The following is a 23923-nucleotide window of genomic DNA, read 5'->3' as shown; positions in this document are numbered from 1 at the left end:
GTGTGTGTACTGTGGTGGAGAATAAGAGAGACCGTTTTTTTTTTAGATTATTAGAAGTTTTGTGGCTGTTGACTGTTCTGAGACTGAAGAAAAGAATGGATGAAGACAGAGTGTGCTATGACAGAGATTTATTTATCTATATTTTTTCTGAGCATCCATACCCGCTAATTATGTATAGATTACATACACAAAGGCTGTGTTAAATAAATTAACATAATTTCCCAAGGACAAAGCAATGCAAATATTCACTAGATAGGTCAACATTCCTGTCTCAGACTTTGGGACCAATCTCTTATTCACCTTCAGCTTCAGGTGGGGGAGGAGCTTCTGCGTTTTCAGCTCCGGCAGAGCCATCAGACGAGCTTCCCGAATCGCTGTTGAAATCGAAGATGGTCTTGATGAGATCTGGGCCGGGGAAGTCCACAGAGATCACCCCCAAACATTTTGGTTTTTTTGGGTCTTTCAGCAGGTCAGCCAGGTATTTATGGATTTCAGGATTTAAGTCTTTGGCAACACTACTAGCAGATTTAAACAGTTTTTCTGCAGTGGTTTCAGTCAACGCCAAATGTTGAGAACATTTATCCTTTGCGTCCTGCAGATATTTTTTTATCTTTTCCATGTTTTCACCGGTTGACTTGAACTTCTTCTCACCGACATTAGTGCTGTGCACCATGAGTCCTTTGTTGAACTTTGGACTCTGAACAAACACAATCTTCTGCCTTACTTGACTCATTTTGGGCATAGTTGCTTCATCCCACACTTTGTTTTTGTGACTTTGTATATAAGCTTCAACAGCCTTTGTCGACTTCTTGTCCTCTGGGGTCAGCCTCAACAAAATTGTTTCTTTTTGGTGTTTAGCTAAGAGAGACATCATGATGTTCATGACCTCTAGAAATGTCATGCTTTTTCGGGGAGAACCATCTTTAACAACATTGTCACTCAGGCTGATATCAAAAAATCGGACCCCTGCTTCAAATTGTTTTTCCAGTTTCCACACCTGGTGTTGATCGAATGTATTTATTTTCATGCTTTGATAGGTGCCTGGAATAGTGACTGTTGAGAGCAGGGTTTCGTCGTTTACACGCTTTGCCATCCAGTCTAAATCCTTATTGTCGTGGAGAGTCAGACCTTTATCATCATTGAAGTATGGGCCTCCTTCACAGCCAATGATGTAGATTCTGAAAGAAAAAATAACATGCAGCATGACCAATTACCTGAAACTATTACTAATAGTATGACCAATATTTATTGTTAATATACAAAGATAAGTTCTTTAAGTACACAGAAACACTAGAAATATTTGATTTATCTGAGTGAAATTTGATTCAGACACTAAGGAGTGTTTTTTATGCACTTACCAAAATAGTGTAAAATAATTTTAGTGAAATGCAAGCACTGTATAATTAGGAATCAATATTTGCCTGGCCAAATGAAGATTTACTGTGAGGCCATGTTCATTAATGTTAGAATCTGATATAATTTACTCACTGAATTTTTCAGCAGCATGTAACAAAGGTATGAAATACCTAGTATAAAATATATAATAGTATAAAATCCATGTGGTTTAATTCAAGTAAAGCAATGATATCTTTAATTTATTAGCAAGTTTGTGCAGTGTCTGGTCTGTGACATGTTCTAATACACAGATATTCATATATGTCCACTAGGGGGCATACATGATGCTTAGATTCACTTTCTTGAGCTCTGTTTGAGACAATGCAATGATTCTGAGATCAGATTCCATACAGCTTCTTATAAGATGTCCACCAGTGCTTCACTCTCTACTTCCACAATCCTTTCCATTTTTCTTTCTTTCCCCTTCTTCCTTGTTTTACCAATATTTTTTTGAAAAGACTAGTGATATATATATATATATATATATAGATATATATAGATATATAGATATTAGTCTCATTGTCTCACTATGAGGAACCACTCACAAAAGTGTGTAATTATAAACATTGTTTATTATCTCCTTATTGAAGAATGTCATAAAAGCAACATAGAATGTGTGCCCTTGCCTACATTTTTGTTTCATTACAACATTTGATTTTTTTCACAGTCACACCAATATAATTGATCAGGGGCGTTTCTAGCTATTGAAAAGATCAGGGGCTAAGTCAAGTTTGCCTGGGGCTTGTCTTTTTTTTATTGGAGGGAGATCGGCATTGGTAGGTTGGGGAGGCTATATCAACCTTTATAATTAATTATTATCACACCTTTGGACGCTGCAAGTCAAGTTTCACTCTTTTACACAGTCTGTCGGTTGTTTTGCTATAAACACCTCCTTTTTCAGGGCGAAAATATTTGGGGCTAGGCTTAAAATAATCGGGGCTATAGCCCTGAATGATGGGACCTAACGACGCCACTGTAATTGATCAAAATAGAAGGAGCATATTAAAGCTGGACAAAAAAGGTAAATTGAATGCTAGAACATAACATTCTGTAAAGGTATTTCAAAAAACAGTGGAAGTTTGTACAATTTGAAATAACTAAATTAATTTTGTACAATTTGTACAGTTTACTACAGCTCCCTCCTTTTATGAGTCTCACTGCATATGTGATTAGACTCTGCTACTCCAGAACCCTGCTACTCGTCTCTGCCCAAGTACTCCTGCATCTCACCACTCCTAATCTCCCTCCACTGGCACACTGATGACGACTTGCATTCATTTCAGAATGCTGGTATTACCTGGCAGGGTGGGAATGGCTCCTCCATAAATGCAAATCAATAGACCCTACACATCAGCATGATCACTCCAGTCTGCAATCTCCCCATGCCAGGTCACCCCTACCCTACGGTGTCGAATGACTCAGTCACGCCTCTTGTCCATTCAGTCCTCGGTGTGGTGAGATTCTCATAGCCATCAAGACAATCCATAATAAGTGCCCATGAGTCCATGACAATCATCACAGCATCACAGACTGAAGACCTACCTCTTCAAATTGCACCTTGGCTTTATTGCAGATGTTATTACAAACAATCCTGACTCAAATTGTTGTATTACTAGAGGGTATGTCATATTGTAGAATAAGTATTTTCTGTAGCACTAGTTAATACAGCACTATGATGGATTGACACATTTTCGCATATGGTCTAAATTGTCTCCTGTCCCTATGACTCTGGAAAAGAGTATGTACAAAGTGACAAAATGTAAATTCCCTCCAAACAATTATATGGCAGCCTACTGAATTAAATTATATAGCTATTCAATTAATTGTTGTACGCCCTTTGTAATAATCACAAATTTGTTGTAATCAATGTGATTAAATATGATCCCAAGCTATCAGTTTTTTAAACAACCATAATAGGTAGCGAGATCCAGTTAAGGAGTACCCGTGCTTGTCTTTCTCTTTTAGGAACTCTCAGATAACTGACAAGAGAGAAATCCACATCCAGTATTCAGCTAAAAGCTCAAACAAATCTGAGTTAATTTGGAATGAAAACCAGCACCTGAAATGTGACTGTTGGTTAGTTTTGCTGAGAAAAGTATTTTTATACATACTTACATAAAGAACAGATGAATACTCAGGTGGCACTCCATAGTAATTTCAGACCACAAGAATGAATCTGTTAACACAACAGGAGCCAGTGCAATATGTCAAGGGAAAAGGAAGAGTATTAATACCTTAAAGGTGTGATGTTGGTGTATTTAAATTATTTACATATAGGACAATTAAAATTAATCTTATCTGAATTTTCAGCAAAAAAAAGTATTTAGGTGTAAATCAGACTGGTATCCGATATTCTGACTTTTTCTAAAACATGCTACAAAAGAAACAAGAATTAGTATTTTCACAATACACGATAATATTACAGTATGTACAGTAGTTGGGATTTTGAATTTCTTTTTCACTGTTGAACAAAATTCACCTCTTAAATAAACGTATTCACACAAACGATGAATAATGGTTGAGTTGATTAATATGAAACAAAATTGTCCTTTCCCCTGCTGCCCAAACCCAGAAAAGAACACCCACCTGGATGTATGGAGCTCCTAATGATGAACCCAACCGACTTAACTTTTTTCTGCTGCCAGAGTGCTGACCTGCAGCAATGTGTCTTTATTTGTATGTGCAGTAGGTGTGCAATCACAGCTGATTTGCATAGGATTACTACAGAATGGGATGGGTTTAGGAAAAGCACACCATGGGCATTTTTTTTCCAAAGACACATGCACATGTCCATGCGTTCTCTCTCTGTGTCTGTCTGTCTGTCTGTCTCTCTCTCTCTTTCTCTCTCTCTCACACACATGCACACACATGCACACACAGTAATGGCAGGCATTAAAATGTGCTTCAACAGGATTTTGTATCCTGATTTTGTGTTGCATTCTTACTTCATTTGCGATGTCAAAGCAGGTCAGAGATACATACTGGGAATTTCATTGACACTGATTGGGCTAAGACCCTCAGATCCCCTTAAGAGGGGACAGTTTGGAACTGAGATCACAGAGGAGCTGGGGCTGCAGGTGTCACTACAGCACCATCTTTATTCTTCTCTCCTTCTCCCTCCCTCATAATCATATATTCCTTTTGTGAATATTGCTTTTACATAATTAACTGAGCACAGTATGTTCTTTAATAAAATCTTCTCATGGTAATTATTGTCATTTATTGTAATTACTTAGGTATTATTGTTTCCTCCACCAAGAATCAAAACTATGATTTTCAGTGTTTGTCCTTTCAATACTAACATTTTGGTATTTGAGAAGATGTGTTACAAATACAATGAATGCGAAATGAGTAGTGTGTTAATTGGATAATCTATTCATTTATTCATTGATGGTTAATTTACTTGATTGGCTGTTTAGTTTTACCTCTTGGCAAATCCTATTGAGATCATAACGGAGATGTATGTTCTTTTCTGTGAAAATTAAAATAAGTATCTTTCTCATTTTAATTCTTTTTTTTTTAGATTAGTCTTTTATCTTTAGCAATGTAGAGATCAAAATTCCAGACTATAATGAAAATTGTGATCAAAAATATATAGTGAATAACTAATAAATAACTAATAAATTAATAAAAATTCTACCTGAACATTGCTTGTGCATGGATAAAATTTTTTACTTGGAAACAATAAATACTGACCCTTTGGTGCTTTGGTTCACAGAATTCGTCCATACTGTACTGTATAGTTTGCATACAGTTGGTCCACTGACACGAGAGTTTCACAGTAGAGACTATCCTAATATGATGCTGATGTAATCTATATTCAAAAAGTTATTCGTTATATTCGGTATGAAGTGAATACAGCTCTGTGTTTTTATCATGCTGCAGTTCATTTTCTTGAATATCTGATGAGCTCACAAGACATGACTCCACAGAGGCATGCAAAGGTTATAATATAATTTATTACATTTCACTGAACTGCAAAGCAACTTTTCAAGACTCGCTAGTGTACTGTAACACTGAATTTACCAATGAACATCAGCATTGGAATGTGTAAAACCACACTGGAGCAATGCAATTATGTGTAAATATATCATAACGTGGTATAAAATCCCACCGTCCCACTACCTGTCCTCTTGATCCTATCCCTTCTTCTCACTTTCAGTCCATCTCTGAGGACATTCTTCCCTTTATTTCTTCCTTAATCAACAGCTCCCTGTCTACTGGTGTAATTCCCTCTGCTCTGAAGTGGGCACGTGTCATGCCACTGCTAAAGAAACCCACTTTAAATCCAGCTGATGTCAAAGCTACCATCCAGTATCTCTTCTACCATTTCTCTCAAAAATCCTAGAACGCACAGTCTATAACAAACTTTCTCCCTATCTCCTACAGAATAACCTCCTGGATCCAAACCAGTTGGGATTCAAAGCCAGCCACTCCACTGAGACTGCCCTCCTCGCAGTCACAGAAGCGCTTCACTTGGTCTGAGCGAAATCACCCAGCTCTGTCCTCATACTACTTGACCTCTCCGCAGCGTTCGACACTGTGAACCACCTTTTTCTCTCGTCCATTGCTGGGATGGGCTTCTCAGGATCTGCACTCACATGGTTCGAATCCTACCTGTCTGACCATTCCTATCAGGTATTTTGGAGGGAATCAGTCTCCTTCCCCCGCCCTTTCCAGACCAGGGTCTCACAAGGTTCTGTACTTGGCCCACTCCTTTTCTCCCTTTACACTAAATCACTTGGACAGGTAATCTCTGCCCACGGTCTTTCCTACTACTGCTACGCAGATGACACACAGTTGTTCTTCTCTTTCTCCCCTTCCGAGTCTCAGGTCCAGCCACGCATTGCAGCCTGCCTAGCTGACATCACCTCCTGGATCTCCACTAACCATCTTAAGCTCAATCTGGAGAAGACTGAGCTTCTCTTTTTTTCAGCAAAGAACTCCCCAATGATCGATGCTCCGATCACCATTGAAGGTTCTGTGGTGGCCCCCTCCAGGTCAGCCAAAAACCTGGGCATGACCCTGGACGACCAGTTAACCTTCTCAAGCCACATCACGGCGGTCATCCGGTCCTGCAGATTCTCCCTCTACAACATCAGGAGGATTCACCCTTTCCTTACCCAACAAGCAACCCAGCTCCTAGTTCAAGCACTAGTCATCTCCCGCCTTGACTACTGCAATGGCTTACTGGCTGGCTTACCGGCCTGCGCTATCAGGCCGCTTCAGCTGGTTCAGAATGCTGCTGCATGCCTGGTATTCAACCTCCCAAAACACTCTCATGTCAGGCCGCTACTCACTGCACTTCACTGGCTTCTGGTAGCAGCCTGCATCCAGCTTAAGACACTGGTGCTGGCTTACCAGGCCACAAGAGGCTCTGCTCTGTCCTACCTTCAGTCTCTGATCACTCCATACACTCCAACCAGATCTCTCCGCTCAACCTCCTCTGGGCAGCTGGCGGTCCCCTCACTTCGGGAACCTGGCAGCCATTCCACTCGGCCACGTCTCTTTTCTGCCCTCATTCCGCGATGGTGGAATGACCTTCCTCACCCAATCAGACCTGCGGAATCACTCTCCTTCTTCCGCAGGAGCCTGAAAACCCACCTTTTCAGAATTCACCTGTCCCTTATTGTGTAACCTTTCTGTTAGGTTTCTATTAAAACAATTTTCTGTACTAACCCTGTCTCTATTTTGCAGGTTTTGTTTGCAGATTTCTGTTTTATTGTTGCAGGATATACAGTACAGGAGCATGGTACTGTAAATAATTAATTTGGATTCCTACTGTGATCTTTTGCCTATGAGGAAGTCTGCTAAACCTGATTGATGCACTAATTCTAAGTCGCTTAGTTTTTAATATTATATCATGGGTGGTGGAGTCTCTTTTACAGCAGGTGCCACCTAACCTTAAAGGCAACTGTAATAAAACCTGATTGAAGCAAAAATTGCAGGGTCTAAGCAAAAGCATATGGAAAACAAATAGGAAGGTTTATATGTGGCAAATGACATTTTATGGCAGAGATTAAAAAAAAAGTTGTAAAACAAACAAAAAATACCCACCACATAGTAAGTAATATTTTAAAATACCAGAGCATTAAATTAGTTGTTGAAGTGTTGCAAGTTCTCAATGGAGCTCTTTGTCACAATGCAAATAGTATGGTGATGGCTATGCTTGATAAGTAGTTACGTACACATTAGGTGCATTGTCCTGCATGGTACCAGAGTTTGTCAGATAGTGCCAGGGAAGTAGCAAAAGGCTCGTTGTCAGGAGAAAATACAGATGGGTGCAGGGGGGGTTTCAAAATACAGGGGGTGGGGGTGTCACAAAACTTCATATCTTAAAAAAAACATAATAAATACTATGTAGACTTTGGGATATAAGGAGACAACTGGGGGGTGTATTGAGGTCTGTCTGGGGGTGCAACGCACTCCTAAACACCTCCATAGTGCCGGCCCTAAATAGCAATGTGAACTGATGACACATGCCAGCATTTGTGCATTAGCTAATAAAAACAACACCAAACTACATCATGCACATGACCAGCTTGGTCTGAGATAATGTTGGATGCATGGGATACCTATACAACAGGACTCCATCTCATATAGGTCAAACAATATCAGCAGAATTTGGTCGCTACAGTGGGAACATACTTTTTGTAAGAGGCTACCAGCAGTGTGGGAGGACTCAACACGACTGCCCTGAGTGATCCACTGTGTACAGGCTCTTGGTAAGCAGTGAGGAAACTTAATAGCAAGCATGCAGTGCATGTTTGATCTAAAGCTTGGAACACTGTCTACGCATTGATGTTTTTGAATACACAGTTTGAGTCTACCTTTCACTAATTCTTACATTATGGCTGGTCTTGTGGATCCCAGGTTGAAACCACTGCCCAGAACATTGCTTAATAAACCATTGTATGGGGAGTATATGTGACCATGTGATGAGCCAAGTGCAAGGAGCATTATCTGTTTATTTCCTTCATTTTGAGATTTTCTCAGTGCAATTCACCAGCAGCTGCATCTGTCAATCAAGTGACAGATAAATCGATCAATTCATTAATCTTCTTTACATTCATTGTATAAACACAGAATTTTCAAATAAAAACAAACAGTCAATCTTAATATGAAATGTGCTAAAACTGAAAGGAACAAAGGGTTGAGGTCACAACAGCAATGGAAAAACATTAGTGAGTATCCACAACAGTTTTATCATAAATGAAGATTGGGAGTGAATTAAATGAGCAAGAGAGTGGAAGACTGAGAGCGTGCATGAGAGTGGAAACTGTGTTCTGAGTATGTACAGTACACATAGCTTACCCTTGAATTTATTTGATTGTTTGGAAGAAAAGGAAACAGATGAGACGAGAACTAGTGCTGAGGTGCCTCATGCATCGACCTTGCCTATGACAGAAAGAACTGTTGAGGATAACAGAGTTATCATTCCAATCACACAAAAAAAACTCTCATTTATCTCAACAGTGCAATCTACAAACTCATAAGGGGATGTGTTGTTTATAAGGAGTCCAGTCAGAAACAAAGTTGCATGTAAAGCAAATTCCCTGGTTCATTAATTCAGGAATCTATGTTGCTATCGATGTTGTCTCATGTTGCAGTAATACTGTCCACCCTTGTTACACTCACATGTAATCTCACTGTCTCAACTGTGGAAAAAAAAACTCAAAGTTTACATATCCTGACTGTAGGCAAATGCTATCCAACAAAAATATTTTGAAGAATGGCTAAGCATTTAACACTTTGAGTTACATTACATAATGGTCATTTAACAGATGCCCTTATCCAGACTGTCAATACACATCTAATAAAGTGGCATGACATGTTGTACATTTACATTTATTCATTTGGAAGACGCTTTTATCCCAAACGACTTACAAGCTATATAGACAAACCACATTTGAACAAGCACCAGTGCTGAGATCACAAGCGTAATACTAAAACAGCATGTAAGTGCAACACAATATAAATAACAGAGGGACTGTACCATTCCTAACACAATGCTTATACATTCCATGACGTAAAAATATCATATATATAATTCCACACACATAAGGGGAACAAAAGATCACACTTTAGTAGGGGGCCTGATGTATGGCCATAATAGGTGGGTCTTCAGTCTTTGATCAAAGAAAGCCAGTGTCTCTGCTGTTCTGACTGCAACAGCAAGCTTGCGCCACCACACAGGGGCCAAGACGCACAGATGATGTGACTGGGCGTGTGGTTGCAGGTTGGGGGCACAGCCAATTCTAGAAGAAGCTGAGTGCAGTGTCCTTGCAAGTGTGTCAGGTCTGACAATCAACTGAAGTTAAGAGGGAGCCGTTCCATTTTTCAGCATAAATCCACTCCATTGTTTGATTTCTGCTTTGAAGCAAATCCACAAAGACAATCATCACACAACAAACAACTGAAAATTCCCTTAATTCCATGTCACCTCTCACAACTCATTAACACTATACTGTATGGTATACAGTTGCTCCATCTAAAAAAGAGGTGCACTGTAGACAGATATGGTGTTGATATAATCTATATTCAAAAACCTGTGTGCCACATAGAGATGTATTCATACCAATGAATACACCTCTATGTTTTAATCAAGCTGCAGTTCATTTCCTCGCACATCTCACCAATTCACCACACATGGATTCAGCGAGACAGACGGTGTGGAATGGCATGCAAAGGTATTAAACTGACAAACTTTAAATCACTCCAATTGATGTTATACATTTTATTTGAGTATCTAGTTTTATACATTTTTATAAGTATTTTTTTAACTTATTTTACTAATTTTTTATTCATCACTGAATTGGAAAACAGCCTTGCATCCATTTATCCATTTATAAAATAAAACATCAAAAACCTGTTTTCCCTCAGTTGACCTACATCATATTTACATTTGGCACTTTCTGTTATCCAGACTGACTTACAGGCAAATTTACACAGGTGAGTATAATAATAATAAAGACACCTGAATAAAATTACATGCACAAAATGCCAATCCACATCTGAACATGGTGCAATAATTCACACATTTCTATAAAAACCACTGTCATACTGGTTTATAGGTATGCATTTTATGTTTTTTGTAGGCAAAACTGCTTTGAGCACACATTATTTCATTCAAAGGGATGTACTGTTTTTACTGCTTTTTTCACAATCAATGAGGCAGTTTGCTTTGCATATTGAGGATGATAAGCTCTCTGTTTTACCTTATATGACCATTGGTCACAGTGTGAGAAATACCCGGTGGCAATCGGGGGGTCCCCCCTATCCATACCTGCCAACATTCAAAATGGGAGTTTTTTTCGGCGGGGGTGGATAGTAAATAAGTAAGTAAATAATTGTATGTAGTGTGTGGAGTGTGTGTGCAGATTGTGTTTCATAGACGATCTGGCAACTTGGGTAACGTCAGACAAACATACTTTACTTATGGATCCGTGTGTGACGATTATTCATAATAAAGTTTGCTATGCAAATTACGGGAATTTCCCAGGAGAAATACCTGCGCACGTCTTTTGGCCACAAGTTTTGAATCATTGCCATGCAAAGCAAATACATTTTGTGTTTATTTTTCATATAAAGTGGGGTGTAATGTCATCAGGCCTATGTTGGAGACAATGCAGAAATTTGCTGTGAAATCAAAACCGGATTACTCGACAACGCTTTGTCGCACAAAGGTCGAAACACCTAGTATCATAAATTCTGCTGTTTACTTTGATATGCGGTACGTTGTGAAGCGATGGGGACTTCGTGACTTATTCAACTGAGAAGCAGGAGTGTGAAAATGGGTGAAGAAATTAGTAAAGATATTACTTTGAAGTTTGATCTGTCTTCATAATGTGATTACTTCGGTACGTACAAATATGTGACTATGACAATGACGAGTTCATAAGTAATTCAAACAAGAGTAATGGGTGTGGAGATGGACGCAGAGCTGTATGCAGATTGTAACTATGATTAAATTTGATGTAAATTAAAAAATATATATTTTTTCTCGCCAACACTTCGTCGCATAGACAAGCAACTAGCATGAGTTTGCGATGAATTTACATTTACATTTGCATTTATTTATTTGGCAGACGCTTTTATCCAAAGCAACGTACAAAAGTGCATACAGTAAGTAGGCTATAGCGACAGTATGGGGACAGGACGTGTACAGCTCCACAATGAGACAGTTCTCATCTGAGAGCAAAATCTGTTTGAGGACGCAGTACTAGCTAATTTATACAGCTACAGGGTATAGGGCAACTATACCCTATATGAATATACCCTATATGAATACTTCGTGAGCAATTCAACCGAGAAGAAGGGATGTGAATTCGGACGCAGGCTGCGTCTGTCGGGCTTTAAGGGTTAACAGACATTTTTAGTGACAATTGCAAGTGACAAATATATTTTTAAAGATTTTTCCAGAAACCCCCTAAAATTTTGCTGTTGGGATCTCAAGTGTCAATCAAGGGATCACCCTAATTGGTCATCACTTTTAACTGTGGTATTGAAACACATACTGCCTCTAACTTCAGAATGCATTTCAACACGGGTTGTTTACTTGCAGCATACATTGCCACAGAGTGTGTTACTGCCCCCACATGGCAGAAATATGAATTTACCAGAATATTACTATCAAGCAATTCTCTGAAGGTGTATCATGTAATGAATATTCTGCACCATGCACCATGCATTTAATGTGTCTGGCAAAATTTGAATCAGCCCAGCTCAAAAGAGTGCTCAAAAGAGTGTTTTTCCCAAGCACCTGACAATCATTTTCAACAACTGATTCATTGTTTTATGACATGTGTGAAGTTAAAGATTGAGACAAGGTGTAAATGTAAGTTTAAATCCCGTGTTTTACATTGTTTTGCACTGAGTAATCCTGTGAAAGCAAACCATGACAGAAGTCATGTCCAACCCTGGGTAGCTCATAAGGTAAGCACCATGAAACCAATCATTATGTCTACCTGTACACACAGTCGCTTGTGTGACTGGTGGTGCTGGTGACCTCCACACAGTTCATGGCACAGCAACAGCAGTTCATGCTCCAGTATGTTACACCAGTATTTAATTATGCACAATTTGCTCTGTACAATTCATGATATGAGGAGGCATCAGGCATTAGTCTCTCTCTCTGTCTGTCTCTCTCTCTCTCTCTCGCTCGCTCTCTCTCTCTCTCCCTCTCTCTCTCTCTCTTTCTCTCTTCCTTGTGTGCATGGAGCTTTTCAGACCCTCTTAGTGACTTTATTTTGCAAAAAAAAAAAAAAAAAAAGCCAACACATATGATGGCTTTTTTTGGACCGATGGTGAAAATGTTAGGATTCGCACAAGTGAGACGTATTTTAATATTTGTGTGTGTGTGTGTGTGTGAGAGAGAGAGAGAGAGAGAGTTTCATGTGTATGTATCTAAGCCAATAGTATGAGTATATGTTCTAGAGTTTCACGTCAATGTGTGCGATCATATCATGTCAATGTGTAAGGCATTCACATGAGTGTGTGCAAGGTAGTTATTTGCACTACACAGCGCCGCCTGAGTGGCAGCGTCATCACAACCCTCGTTCCTCCAATGAGAGCGATAGGAAACACTTCTATGCGCAGTACTCTTCGTTTGTGTTTATGCAAATAAAAGTGTGATTGATATGCAAATTAATGCATGACGTCACTCGATGCTTAAAGCGAATTTTCAGCAGCTAATAGCTACTTTTATTGGAGTTGGAAACACCGGCTAGAATTTGCACTGTACCTATCAGGTGTGACTTGGTCACTTTCACGCACTGTCTGTAACCTATAAATTGTGACTATAAAAAGTGCCTATAAATTGGGTGCATATATCGACCTTAATTTTGCATAAGAAGTTGACTAATAACATGGACGAAATAATGTTGTGTGAGACTCGGAAATGACAGCACAAAGTTATGCACTCCGCCGGGAGGTAAAGCAGTACCCTGCAACACCCTCGCTCATAAATTTGGGTTCAAAAGTGTGAGCACGCAAGTAGGTATAGTACTGTAATTCCCATAATGCTTTGCACTTTTGAAACGGGAAGTAAATGCAGAAGTCAGCTGACACCTATGGTTTCAGAAAACAGGCTGGGTTCTTCAGTAGAGCGAATTCTTGCCATTAATTCTTCAAATATACATTGATACACTTCGACAAATCACGATTATGTTGCGACCGAAAGCGCTAACACAAGTTCTGAGTCAGGCAAACACAAGCGGAGTACAGAGCACCTTGTAAGTAGCATATGCTAACTACCTAGCGTCTGCCTTCTAAACACAGTTGATAGCTAACGTAAGCTAACCATCAAGCAGAATTAACTTGCAATTGTGTGCATAGCTAGCTAAGGATCTCGCAAATACCAGCTAGTTGGCTTTTAAATACCAGCTCCTTGGCTTTTAAATAATGAGACTAATTTGCTAATCTCAGACCTGAAACCTCGCGCGGCAGGTTTTCAATTTGAGCGTTCAACTTGAGTGGTCATGTAAAATATATTAAAAATTATGTCTTTAATGCAGGCTGTTAAATAATGAAGGTTCCCTCTTGGCCTACTCTGGCTACGGGGACACAGACGCTCGCGTCACAGCGGCCATCGCAAGCAACATCTGGGCGGCCTATGACAAGAATGGACATCAAGCCTTCAACGAGGACAAACTCAAGTTTATCCTAATGGACTGTATGGTAAGAGAGAGACCACTGCTGGGATCTTTAAATTCCCACCAAGCCATTGGCGAAAAAAACGTCTGGTTTAATTTTCCCACTTATCTAAATTATAGCATTTTTTAACAGACATTTTATTTACTGCCAATGGCAATACACATTCAGTCGCGGAGTGGTTAGTGGGGTCACACTGTAGCATAAATGTTATGGAACTTGGTTTGTAACCATGGTGGAAGTGAAATTCCTGCCAGGATAATGTCTCCTTAGTAAATGATGAACTTGAAGGATAAAACTGATAGACTGTTAAGGAATGCCTGCATATTTTGAGTGGTTCGACAACCTTTTTCTGTTTTCAGGAAGGAAGGGTGGCCATCACACGTGTTGCTAACCTGCTGCTATGTATGTATGCCAAGGAGACAGTGGGCTTTGGAATGCTGAAAGCCAAGGTGGGCCAGAAATAAATCAAGATGAACTCAATAAATATTGTTTGTTTAGCTGTATAATTGTTAGATAGTATTTTTAAGATAGCTGCGTAAACTGTGTAATGCAATATTTGTGTAGTGCAGTGTTGCTGTAGAAGGATTCCTCCAAAAGCTGTTGTTTTCTTCACAGTTGCCTATCATATATTATTCTGGTATATGTGTGAGTGAGATGCTTCATATGTTCTTGCTGACTGACTGGTACAATAATAACTTCCAAATGTTGTGAAAATTTAATTTGCTATAAAAAACAATATTATAAAGATATTACCCACCCCCCATTATATACACATCATTGGGACCATCATGTGTCCCTTGAGTCTCTGGTTGACTCAATCCAGGTGAGTGTGAATGATGAGATGAAAATGAATGATACTACATGTAAAATCATGCCTACACCAGTCAGGGTGCACTGACTGACCATCTCCCGCCTGACTACAGCATTGTGAAAAAGTGGCTGTTTGTTTGTGTTCCATGCATTTTCAGATATTTGTGTGTGAACATGATTCAAATTTGTGTTTGTGTATGCAAACCTTTTAAAATTGTGTATGCACACTACTCACTTGATGGGATATGAGACATTTGTTGTGTAGTTGTGTGTGATACACATCATTCTGCACGTATGTGAAGAATTTCAATAGTGTATATTAGGGGAGAGTTAGCCTAAATGTTATTGCATAACTTCTGTATACTGTAGAGAAGAATGTGGTCTTTTAGTTGGTGTCCTCCAGATCCAATTTCGAAAGTTATTTGAGAAAATATGTGTCAGATTATAATCTGTTTCCTGATGTTGTATGCAGTTTTTTGAACAAATAAATTTTAGTTGTGTAGGTGAACTCTTTCTGAATTTTTCATGTTAGCATTCCACCTCCATCACCAGACTACCCTTAAATGAATGGAGAGTTTCAGTGTTGAGTGTGGTAAGGTGGTCATTGCCGTGAGCATGACTTTAACCCTTGATCCCTGTATATGGACACTTAATGGTTTACCACTCTTCCCCTCCTATTGTGAAGTTCCTGTTCAGCTTCCTGTCACAGATCAGATTGTTCCAAGAGGGAGTGGCCATCTTGTGCGTCACAAAATAAGGGGAGGTGGGGTGCTCTGTATGCAGTAACAGAGGGAAAATTTGCCCAACAAATGTGATGTAGTGTACATTTGTATGGTGTGAATATTTTTAGGCCCTCACACTCAGAAAGGCATTATTTTAATTATAGTCATGGAGTATATTATGACATGCATTCCTTCATCGCAATTCAGTCTTTAATTGACTATTTAGAACAGCTTAATATAATCCATGTGATGTATTGGTAATGACTGTAAACCAGCATGTGTGGGAATTCAGCATGCTGTAAGATGTGTCTCTGGTACAAATGAGTAATTTATAAGACTGTAAGACTGTCTTATTCACATTGGTGTTAATGTTTTCTCATTCCAGGCTGAAGCCCTTGTCCAGTACTTGGAGGAACCTCTAACGCAAGTGGCTGCATCATAGGGGAAGATTTTGACTGCAGCACTATCAGTAGAAATTCCTCTCTGAACACCCAAGAGAGAAAGCCTCTGTGTGAAGCAGTTTAAGGGACAATTGAACAATCTTTCTAAAGGACTGATTCTGGCATGGGGTTTTTAAAAGAGGGCAGTCTGGATTTATTTTCTGAATATGATATACAACTTTTCAGTTTGCTGGACATTTTCTGTAGTGCTTGTGTTGCTAAATCCCTGATCACAACTGGGGTCGGTTCCATTTAAATTCAGCAAATTCATGAAATTAATTGAAATAATTTAGTTATTTGAAAAATCATCATTGAAACTGAGTGTTTTCAATTAGTTTCCCAAATTTACTGGATTGAAATGGAATTGACCCCAACTCTGCCTCATCCTCTGAAAAGGATCAGATTCCAAGAATGCCACAACTTCAGGCTTACATGGTGCAGATAACAGTAGTAAACAAGAAGCCCTACAAACCTTTGCCATACTGTCAGTGTATGTAGCTGCTTTGGGTGAAATCAAAAATTTGATTTGGCCACAAATGAGAAATACAGACCCATTGCAAGTTTTTTTGCCTTTGATTTTGCCACCTTCAGTACACTGGAAAGCAGCCACTTGTTTAACCATAGCGGGAAATTAAACACAAACTTTGAATGATTAACTCTTTGCAAACCTGCTTGGCTGACTACTGACATCTGTTTTACATTTGTGGGCAGGAATGGGCAATTACCGTCCTGAAGGGCTCAAGTCCTGCAGGTTTCAGAGTAACCTTTCAGTTAGCAAATGATTTGCATGTGGAACACCCTGGCAGTTAACACCTCTACACGTAAAATTTAATGAAACAGCTGTTGAGGAAGAGGGAAAGCCAGTATCACCTACAGGCTTCCTGAAATTGCCTATCCCCATTTTGGATACCAAAATGCTATGAAGTAATGCATTATTTATTTTGTTTATAAATACTAAGTGACACTTACTGCTCGCTGATGTTTCTATATCACATGTGAATGTACTAGGATGTCTTCTGGTCATAAACTCAAATTAAAACTTTGCTTGATAATAAACTGTCCAAATGTTTTTTTTTATTTGTTTTTTTTTTTTTTACTCTGAACATGATAAACCGTAGAAGATAACTTTTTTTTTCACACCATGTTAACACTATATAGACTCTAAATTGGGGTTGAGAGACACAGCATTTATTGAGGTATAATAATAGATTTCCTTTACATAAAGCACACTTTAACTTTGAATATCACTGCTGAGCTGAGTAATGAGAACCTTACTGTAGTGTCAGAAAAAAAAAAACAATCCCACAGTAAAGGAACTTAACCCAGAGCTCTGGAATTTTTTAACTGCCTGATGCAGTTGACCTTACTGAGTCTTAAAGAAAATATTTACTCAGTGAAAATTAAACTAGCTGTGAGAAGCTATTCCTTTTCCAAAGTCCAGTATCACTGTGGAAAAAAAAGATATTAAAGCTTATTGGGTTAAAAACTGGAACTAGTGGAAAGGCAGCATGGAAAAAGAAATAAACCCTTCTTTTGTGTTTTGAATGTTAGATTTTGTATTAAAGTCACTCGTCTGGGGCAGAGCAGGTTCAATGGAGGCAGTAATTGGCTCTGTGAGAAAAGGGGAGAGTTTCTCTCACATGGAGGGACATCATTGGTACTTCCCAGACAGCAGTCAGGGAAAGCAGAGTGGAGGTGGAGCCTCTCTCCACTGACACAACCTGCGGCAGTTTTACCTGTTCAACCTGCCCTTAACTCACAGCACAACATGCTCCCCAACCCCCATCTAAGTTGTCAGCTGTACTGCCTTACTGAACGACAGGGCTAGTTCCCTATACAGATAGAAACGCTACCAGAGAGAAAAGGCAACCAGAACCAGCTCTCTTTTTCTCGCTGTACTCCAGTAGTTAGCTTGGAGATTTGGCAAGGCGTGGTGGGGTGTTGTGCTGTTTCTTCCTGTTGAATCCAGCCTGAGCGAGACCAAACCCAGAGACAGCCTCAGGTGGTGGCAACGTGCAGAGGAACCATTGAATGGGCTCAAGATGGCGTCAGATGAGGCTTATAACTTTGTCTTTAAAGGTGAGTAGTTTTAGCATTTATCTAAAAGTATTCCAGAATGTGAGTTTTTGAGCCCTGATATTTGCATAGTTGGGGGGTCAACATGAACAGTCATAGGTGCGCCTGCCCCACGGTTGAACCTCGGCGATAGTGCTGTGGGTATGTTGCTCCGTTACATTACTTCTGTTATCAGATTATATGTCTCCATGCAACTAGTATGTACCAGGGACATGAGTAATGGCAATGAGCAGCAGGGTCAATAGCAGTGCAGTTTCATCCATTTAGCATTAAGCCTTGTTAGCTCTACTGCTGGAGCCGTGCATGGATCATAAAGTCATATGCAGGTTGTCTCAGACTGATGCTGCAAAGAGTCATGATATCGCATCTCGTGTGATATGTATCTGTTCATATCAGTTCAGCAGTTCAGTATTCCTAAAAATAATTAATAAACATTATAAAGCGTTGATTATAGAGGTCTGCGTCTGTATCTGGAGTTGTATCCAACTGTTTGAATGAGTTTTACCCAATTCCGCTTGGCTCCAAGTATTTTAATAATACATATTAAATTCTTGACAGATGCTGTGTTGCGTTACTCTGTTTCGAGCTTGTTTGTCATTGCTAAAATTCACACCAGACCATCATTGGTAGGCTTAACTGTTTAGGGCCCTGAATGAGCACCGAACGCAACACAGTAAACAGTAAACGAAAGTAACATAGCGGCAGCATATGTAGAGCATCGCCATGGTACTATACACCCTGCCAGGTGCATTTTCTTGTTTGCATTGATTTAATGCCTCAATGAGAGGTAATGCCATTGGAGATTAGCTAAGAATTGTCTCTGCTAATGATTGTCTCAAACAAGTGGGCGCACATGTTAAAGACCGACAGTGGTGAAGTCTTACAAGCCAATTTCACTGGTATTCACTATTTAGATGCCACATATAGTGGTGTTTTTCAAAGCCATCATATGAAAGGCACCACTGCCATTGTTCATGACAGTGCATAGAACTACAGAGTATTCATATTTGCCTGTGTGCAAATACCATGAAAAAATGACATATATTTAAGGAAAATAGCTTGAGCTTCACAAGTCTGTATTTATCATATAGTTCATAAATGATGCAATGGTATCCTATATAGTGTTAGATTCCCGTTACACAAGATGCACTTTAATCCATTTAACAGATTAAACCAGACCTGAGTGGTCAGCATTTTTATTCAGTCACAAGTTCATGAAAAGAATTTAGCAGCGCTTGTGGGTGATCTGGGGGAACCCAGATGGAATCCAGGTTTAGCCTCTGAATATTTTTATGTTTCTCTTTGCAAATCCTTGCATTTTCCAAAATGATGGAATAGAGCATGGCACCCATTGATTTGTTATGTCATAGATGCAAGTATTTCACTCACTTGGACTCACGTGGACAGTGGGATCAGATATAAATCAGTGTAGTGGATAAGTAATGTGCTAACATGATTTTATCATAGGAGAACAGGTAAGCCCAGCTGACTCTGCTTCAAGGAGAAAGGTGTGGTTATATTCGACCTGTTTATCAGTGAATGGGCGTGTATGTATTTGTCTTGTGTTTGACTAAAGAGGTCTTTTGGAGCAGGTTTGGGGACTCAGCATAGAAAGTATTATAAAACATAGAAATATTATTTTTAAGCATATGATACTTATTTTCCACACAACACGCTAGACATTTTGTCAGAGTGTTGCTACTGACACACCATGCATGGCATGTTTACCAAATCCAAATAAAAGGAAATAGAATGAACAGGGAGCTGGAACAGTATGCAGTACTAAAAGTAAGTAAATTTTATTTTTTGTTGTAATTTGTTTTCATTTGCTAAATATTAAATAACAGTAAGCTATATGTAGTACAATATGCTGTTAATCCCTGTTCACTTTAATCATAGGACATGAATAGAAGTTTTTAAATCCCACTTAATACATCCTAAAAACAAACAGTCCAATAAAAATTACCCTAAGCAAATTCAAAATGCCATACAAATTCCTTTCTTTAGACTCTTCTTTTCACTTTGTAAAAATTAAACTGAATTAGAAAGGATCAGAAAGTAGATATAGAGACTTTAACACATCTGTGAGGAAGTATGATGAGGTGGGCTGTTCAATGTGAAGTGGTGCACAAGCTGTAAATTGCCACCCAATTGAGGGTGGTGTTTAGAATCAACATATTCATGTATCTTCCATTCTGTTGGTTGAGGTAGCATGCATTGGTTACAAGGTGGTTTTGGGCACAAGTGCCTTTAATGTAATACTGAGGAAGTAATACTTATCTCACCTCATTTTGGTAAATTTCTATACACAACCCCTTCAGTATGTTTTTGGAGTTTTTGGAGACAGAATATACAACATAGCATTTTTTAAGAAGAAAAATGGTATTTGGTATACATTGTGTGGCATGGTTGCAATGGGTTGTGTTGAACAGCTAAGAAAACTTGGCAAACAAAAATATAGAATAAATATAAAATACAGCATGGAAACCTAACATAACAGTTGAAAACAAAGAATAAGTCTTGCTGTCATCAAGAGGGGTTTTTGTTTATTGTGTTTGTGGTGTAGAAAAGCACACCATAGTATGAAAAATGCAGGACTAAAGTAAACACATATAAAAAATACTTACTGAAAAAAAAGCACACTAAAATAACATAAAACACACTTTTTACTTTTGGAAGGATGTAGAATTTGTGAAATGGTGGCAAACCAAAGTAACATTCCCAGTGTTACCTGTCCAGTTTGCATTTATATTGTCTTGTATCCCATCCCACCCCAACGCTTATCAGGGTAGAAAAAAGATACTTTGTCAACAGAATTGTGCAATAGTAATAGCATATTGTAAATAATGATGAGATTCAAAGCTAAGATTTTTATTTGGGCTCATTCATTTATATTCATTCCTGGACTTTCTACTGAAATAAAATCTCAGATGGAGATAGAGGCTTAGGACTTGATGTAAAGTCCTGCTCTTTGCCCACACCTTTTATATATGCATTATTTCAGTCCACTAGCATCACTCCTCTTCTCTTGTCCTCTAGTGGTTCTGATTGGGGAATCTGGGGTGGGCAAGAGCAACCTGCTGTCCCGCTTCACCAAGAACGAGTTCAACCATGACAGCCGCACCACCATCGGGGTGGAGTTCAGCACGCGTACGGTGCAGCTGGGCACTGTCACGGTCAAGGCCCAGATCTGGGACACAGCCGGGCTGGAGCGGTACCGAGCCATCACCTCTGCGTGAGTACATCTGAGTGTAGAGATGACCAGCGCTGGCCCCCTGCTAAGGTCTCACATCCAACCCCAGGTGGAGCCAATCACATGTTGATTTCTGTCCTGGCCACGGCCCCAATGATTGAAATGCAGGCCCAGTTTTCTCTCTATCATTGTTAATGTTTTCTTTGTATTTGAACCAGAATAAAGTAATATTAATTAGAAAAGACATAAATCTAAAATAGAGATTTTAGGGCAGAACTGAAAGCAGTAACATGGATTACTAGTGAGCACACCAGAAGGTTCATGCATTCACCTCCAAGAATGCTGCAGAAGTACAGCGCTTAATCATATATTATATGGAAACTACTTGGATGTCAGCCACAACATTTTGTATCGTGAATGTCTGACATCTCTCCTGTGCAGTACATGACTAAACACTGATTAACTGACTGCCCCCATTCAACTGAAGTCCTCCCTTAAAATCTGTCCACAGGTATTACAGGGGTGCGGTGGGGGCGCTGCTAGTCTATGACATTGCCAAACACCTGACATACGAGAGTGTAGAACGCTGGCTAAAGGAGCTGTATGACCATGCAGATCCCCACATTGTCGTCATGCTGGTCGGCAACAAGAGTGACCTGGCACCTCTGCGCTCTGTGCCCACAGAAGAAGCAAAGGACTTTGCAGGTGTTCATCTAACACTGATTTCAATTCATTTCACGATTATGAAAAACAGATGAAGTATTGTATTTTTATCCTTGCTTTTCAAACTTTTATCAAGTAGTATCTCTCTCTGTACAGAGAAGAAGGGTTTGCTATTCATGGAGACCTCAGCCTTGGAGTCCACAAATGTTGAGAGTGCTTTCCATAATGTCCTTGCAGGTAATTTAGTTTTTTATTAATTTTCCATCCTTGCACTGACCTTGTACTGAAATAAGTTTATTCATTCATGCCTCATTTTCCCATTTCCCTCATATACATTTCTTCTTTTGGTTTTAGGTAATCCTGTTTTATTTCAAAGCACCAATGACATGGCAGTGTGATAGAATCCATACTAACCCATAAGAATCTATATAGAGCAGTGCTCTTTTTTAATCTTTTCTCCTTCATGCAGTCCTATTTTTGGAATTGCCAGTTGTGCAGTATTAGGCATGTCTCAGCATGGCAATCTCTGTATTCGTTCAGGGGTTAGATGAACGCAGTCCTCCAGTACATTCACATGCAAGCCAATGGCTGTTTTTCACACTACAAGTACCACAGTGCACCACAGTGTAGTGGGCACCAGTTAGAGGATAGGTGCTACTCAGCTGACATCATACGAGCCTCCTGATGACTTGCAGGGTGCCGGAGAACAGTGAGTCAAGGAGACCGCGGCGGACTCTGCTGGGGATAGGGATAGAAGAGTCCTCGCGTTCATTGTTGGCAAATGACACAGCCCATTTTTCACCCCGCCTATACAGCACAGCCTGCATTTGATATGTGCAGCTTACCAGCTATCTATATCAAATCAACTGATTCCTCTTTCATTAAAATATGTAGACATTCTGACTTTGTATGAGCATACTTAAAATGTATGTAACTAGTTTTCATGGTTATCATTGTAATGAATTTGATTGTTGAACTGAGAAAGAGTAGTGAAACGATTCATGATATTCCATTGACATTATCCGCCCTAACTTCTTCAACCTGTCCTTTCCAAAAACAATTACCTGGACACTCTTTTATGTAAACCATACATACTTGGATTTTTTTTTTTTTTTTTTTGCATAATTGTTCATAATTACTATTTGTTTATAGCATTCACTCTAGATCGTTAGAAGGGGCCTGTGAAAGCACTGGCAATAATCATAGCTCTGCAGTAACAGGGCTTCCCACGATAATAACTGAGACCTCATTTTTATTTTTATTTATTTTTTATTTAACCTTTATTTCACCAGGTTTGTCCCATTGAGATTAAAATCTCTTTTGTAAAAGAGACCTGGAAATATTGTGAATCCAGGTTGTGCTCTACTCACTGTGATTGTTGAACTGTTTACCCAGAAATCCACAAAAAAGTATCCAGCAAAGAGGTGACTAGAGGGTCCATCAGTGCTGTGTCCCTGTCCAACCCCAGTGCTGCGGCTGAGGTGCCCCAGGAGGAGAAAAGGCCCTGCTGTAGGAACATCTGATGGAACAGGCGGGCCCAGAGAGGGGGCTGCTGGGAAGGATCTTCCACCAAGTCCAGAATAAAAGACCCAGGGGCCTCCACTTGGGCCTACTGTGGGTATAATGACACCAAGAAATGCATCATTCTGAGAGACAGCAGAATCAACAAGGAGGTGACGAGTGAGACAGGATTGCTTCTGTTGAGGATTTTAAATGCATCAATCAAATCAACAGCCATAAATTTGTCCATGTGTAACAACTGAATTTTGTAGATATTTTTTTGAAGGAAGAAACATGAGCATCTATGTTTTGTGGAAAGTATTTGTTTAAAACTAAATGTGTCATACCAAGAAAAAATGATATAGCTTGATATAACACTTGACATACCATATTAATGATATAGCATATTAAGATATTATATAGCATATTATATATTATTATCTTAATACAGTTATTGTACTAACTACACA

The 23923-nt window shown here is 39.3% G+C and overlaps 3 protein-coding genes across 3 annotated transcripts; 2 read left to right on the top strand and 1 right to left on the bottom strand.

The window, feature by feature from the left end:
* Positions 1-292: 292 nt before the first annotated feature.
* Positions 293-4044, bottom strand: LOC118784459. The gene is made up of 3 exons (XM_036538694.1): positions 3982-4044; positions 3511-3571; positions 293-1178 (listed from the first exon to the last, which is right to left on the bottom strand). Exons 2-3 carry the CDS (start codon positions 3543-3545, stop codon positions 293-295), a joined length of 921 nt encoding a protein of 306 aa, XP_036394587.1. The 5' UTR covers positions 3546-3571; positions 3982-4044.
* A 9408-nt stretch (positions 4045-13452) lies between these two features.
* On the top strand, positions 13453-16982 carry lamtor2 (late endosomal/lysosomal adaptor, MAPK and MTOR activator 2). Its single transcript, XM_036539281.1, has 4 exons — positions 13453-13628; positions 13911-14073; positions 14409-14498; positions 15967-16982. The coding sequence occupies exons 1-4, from the start codon at positions 13561-13563 to the stop codon at positions 16021-16023; spliced, it is 378 nt and encodes a 125-aa protein (XP_036395174.1). The 5' UTR covers positions 13453-13560; the 3' UTR covers positions 16024-16982.
* Positions 16983-17771: 789 nt separating this feature from the next.
* On the top strand, positions 17772-23744 carry LOC118784650 (ras-related protein Rab-25-like). Its single transcript, XM_036539007.1, has 5 exons — positions 17772-18100; positions 21137-21332; positions 21802-21995; positions 22110-22190; positions 23349-23744. Exons 1-5 carry the CDS (start codon positions 18064-18066, stop codon positions 23474-23476), a joined length of 636 nt encoding a protein of 211 aa, XP_036394900.1. The 5' UTR covers positions 17772-18063; the 3' UTR covers positions 23477-23744.
* Positions 23745-23923: the final 179 nt, after the last annotated feature.

Source organism: Megalops cyprinoides, chromosome 10 (genome assembly GCF_013368585.1).
Source record: "Megalops cyprinoides isolate fMegCyp1 chromosome 10, fMegCyp1.pri, whole genome shotgun sequence".
Taxonomy (NCBI): Eukaryota; Metazoa; Chordata; class Actinopteri; order Elopiformes; family Megalopidae; genus Megalops; species Megalops cyprinoides.
Note: the sequence above shows the minus strand (reverse complement) of the source record. Positions and strands in the feature narration are given on the sequence as shown.

What these genes read in the sequence shown, in the direction of transcription:
- LOC118784459 (XM_036538694.1), bottom strand. Translation starts at nt 3,545, where the DNA reads ATGGAGTGCCACCTGAGTATTCATCTGTTCTTTAT. An exon ending in AGTATTCATCTGTTCTTTAT is followed by an intron (nt 1,179 to 3,510) that starts GTAAGTATGTAT and finishes TTTTTCTTTCAG; the next exon opens with AATCTACATCATTGGCTGTG.
- lamtor2 (XM_036539281.1), top strand. Translation starts at nt 13,561, where the DNA reads ATGTTGCGACCGAAAGCGCTAACACAAGTTCTGAGTCAGGCAAACACA. An exon ending in TTATCCTAATGGACTGTATG is followed by an intron (nt 14,074 to 14,408) that starts GTAAGAGAGAGA and finishes TTCTGTTTTCAG; the next exon opens with GAAGGAAGGGTGGCCATCAC. An exon ending in TTGGAATGCTGAAAGCCAAG is followed by an intron (nt 14,499 to 15,966) that starts GTGGGCCAGAAA and finishes TTCTCATTCCAG; the next exon opens with GCTGAAGCCCTTGTCCAGTA.
- LOC118784650 (XM_036539007.1), top strand. Translation starts at nt 18,064, where the DNA reads ATGGCGTCAGATGAGGCTTATAACTTTGTCTTTAAAG. An exon ending in AGAAGCAAAGGACTTTGCAG is followed by an intron (nt 21,996 to 22,109) that starts GTGTTCATCTAA and finishes CTCTCTGTACAG; the next exon opens with AGAAGAAGGGTTTGCTATTC. An exon ending in TTTCCATAATGTCCTTGCAG is followed by an intron (nt 22,191 to 23,348) that starts GTAATTTAGTTT and finishes CTGTTTACCCAG; the next exon opens with AAATCCACAAAAAAGTATCC.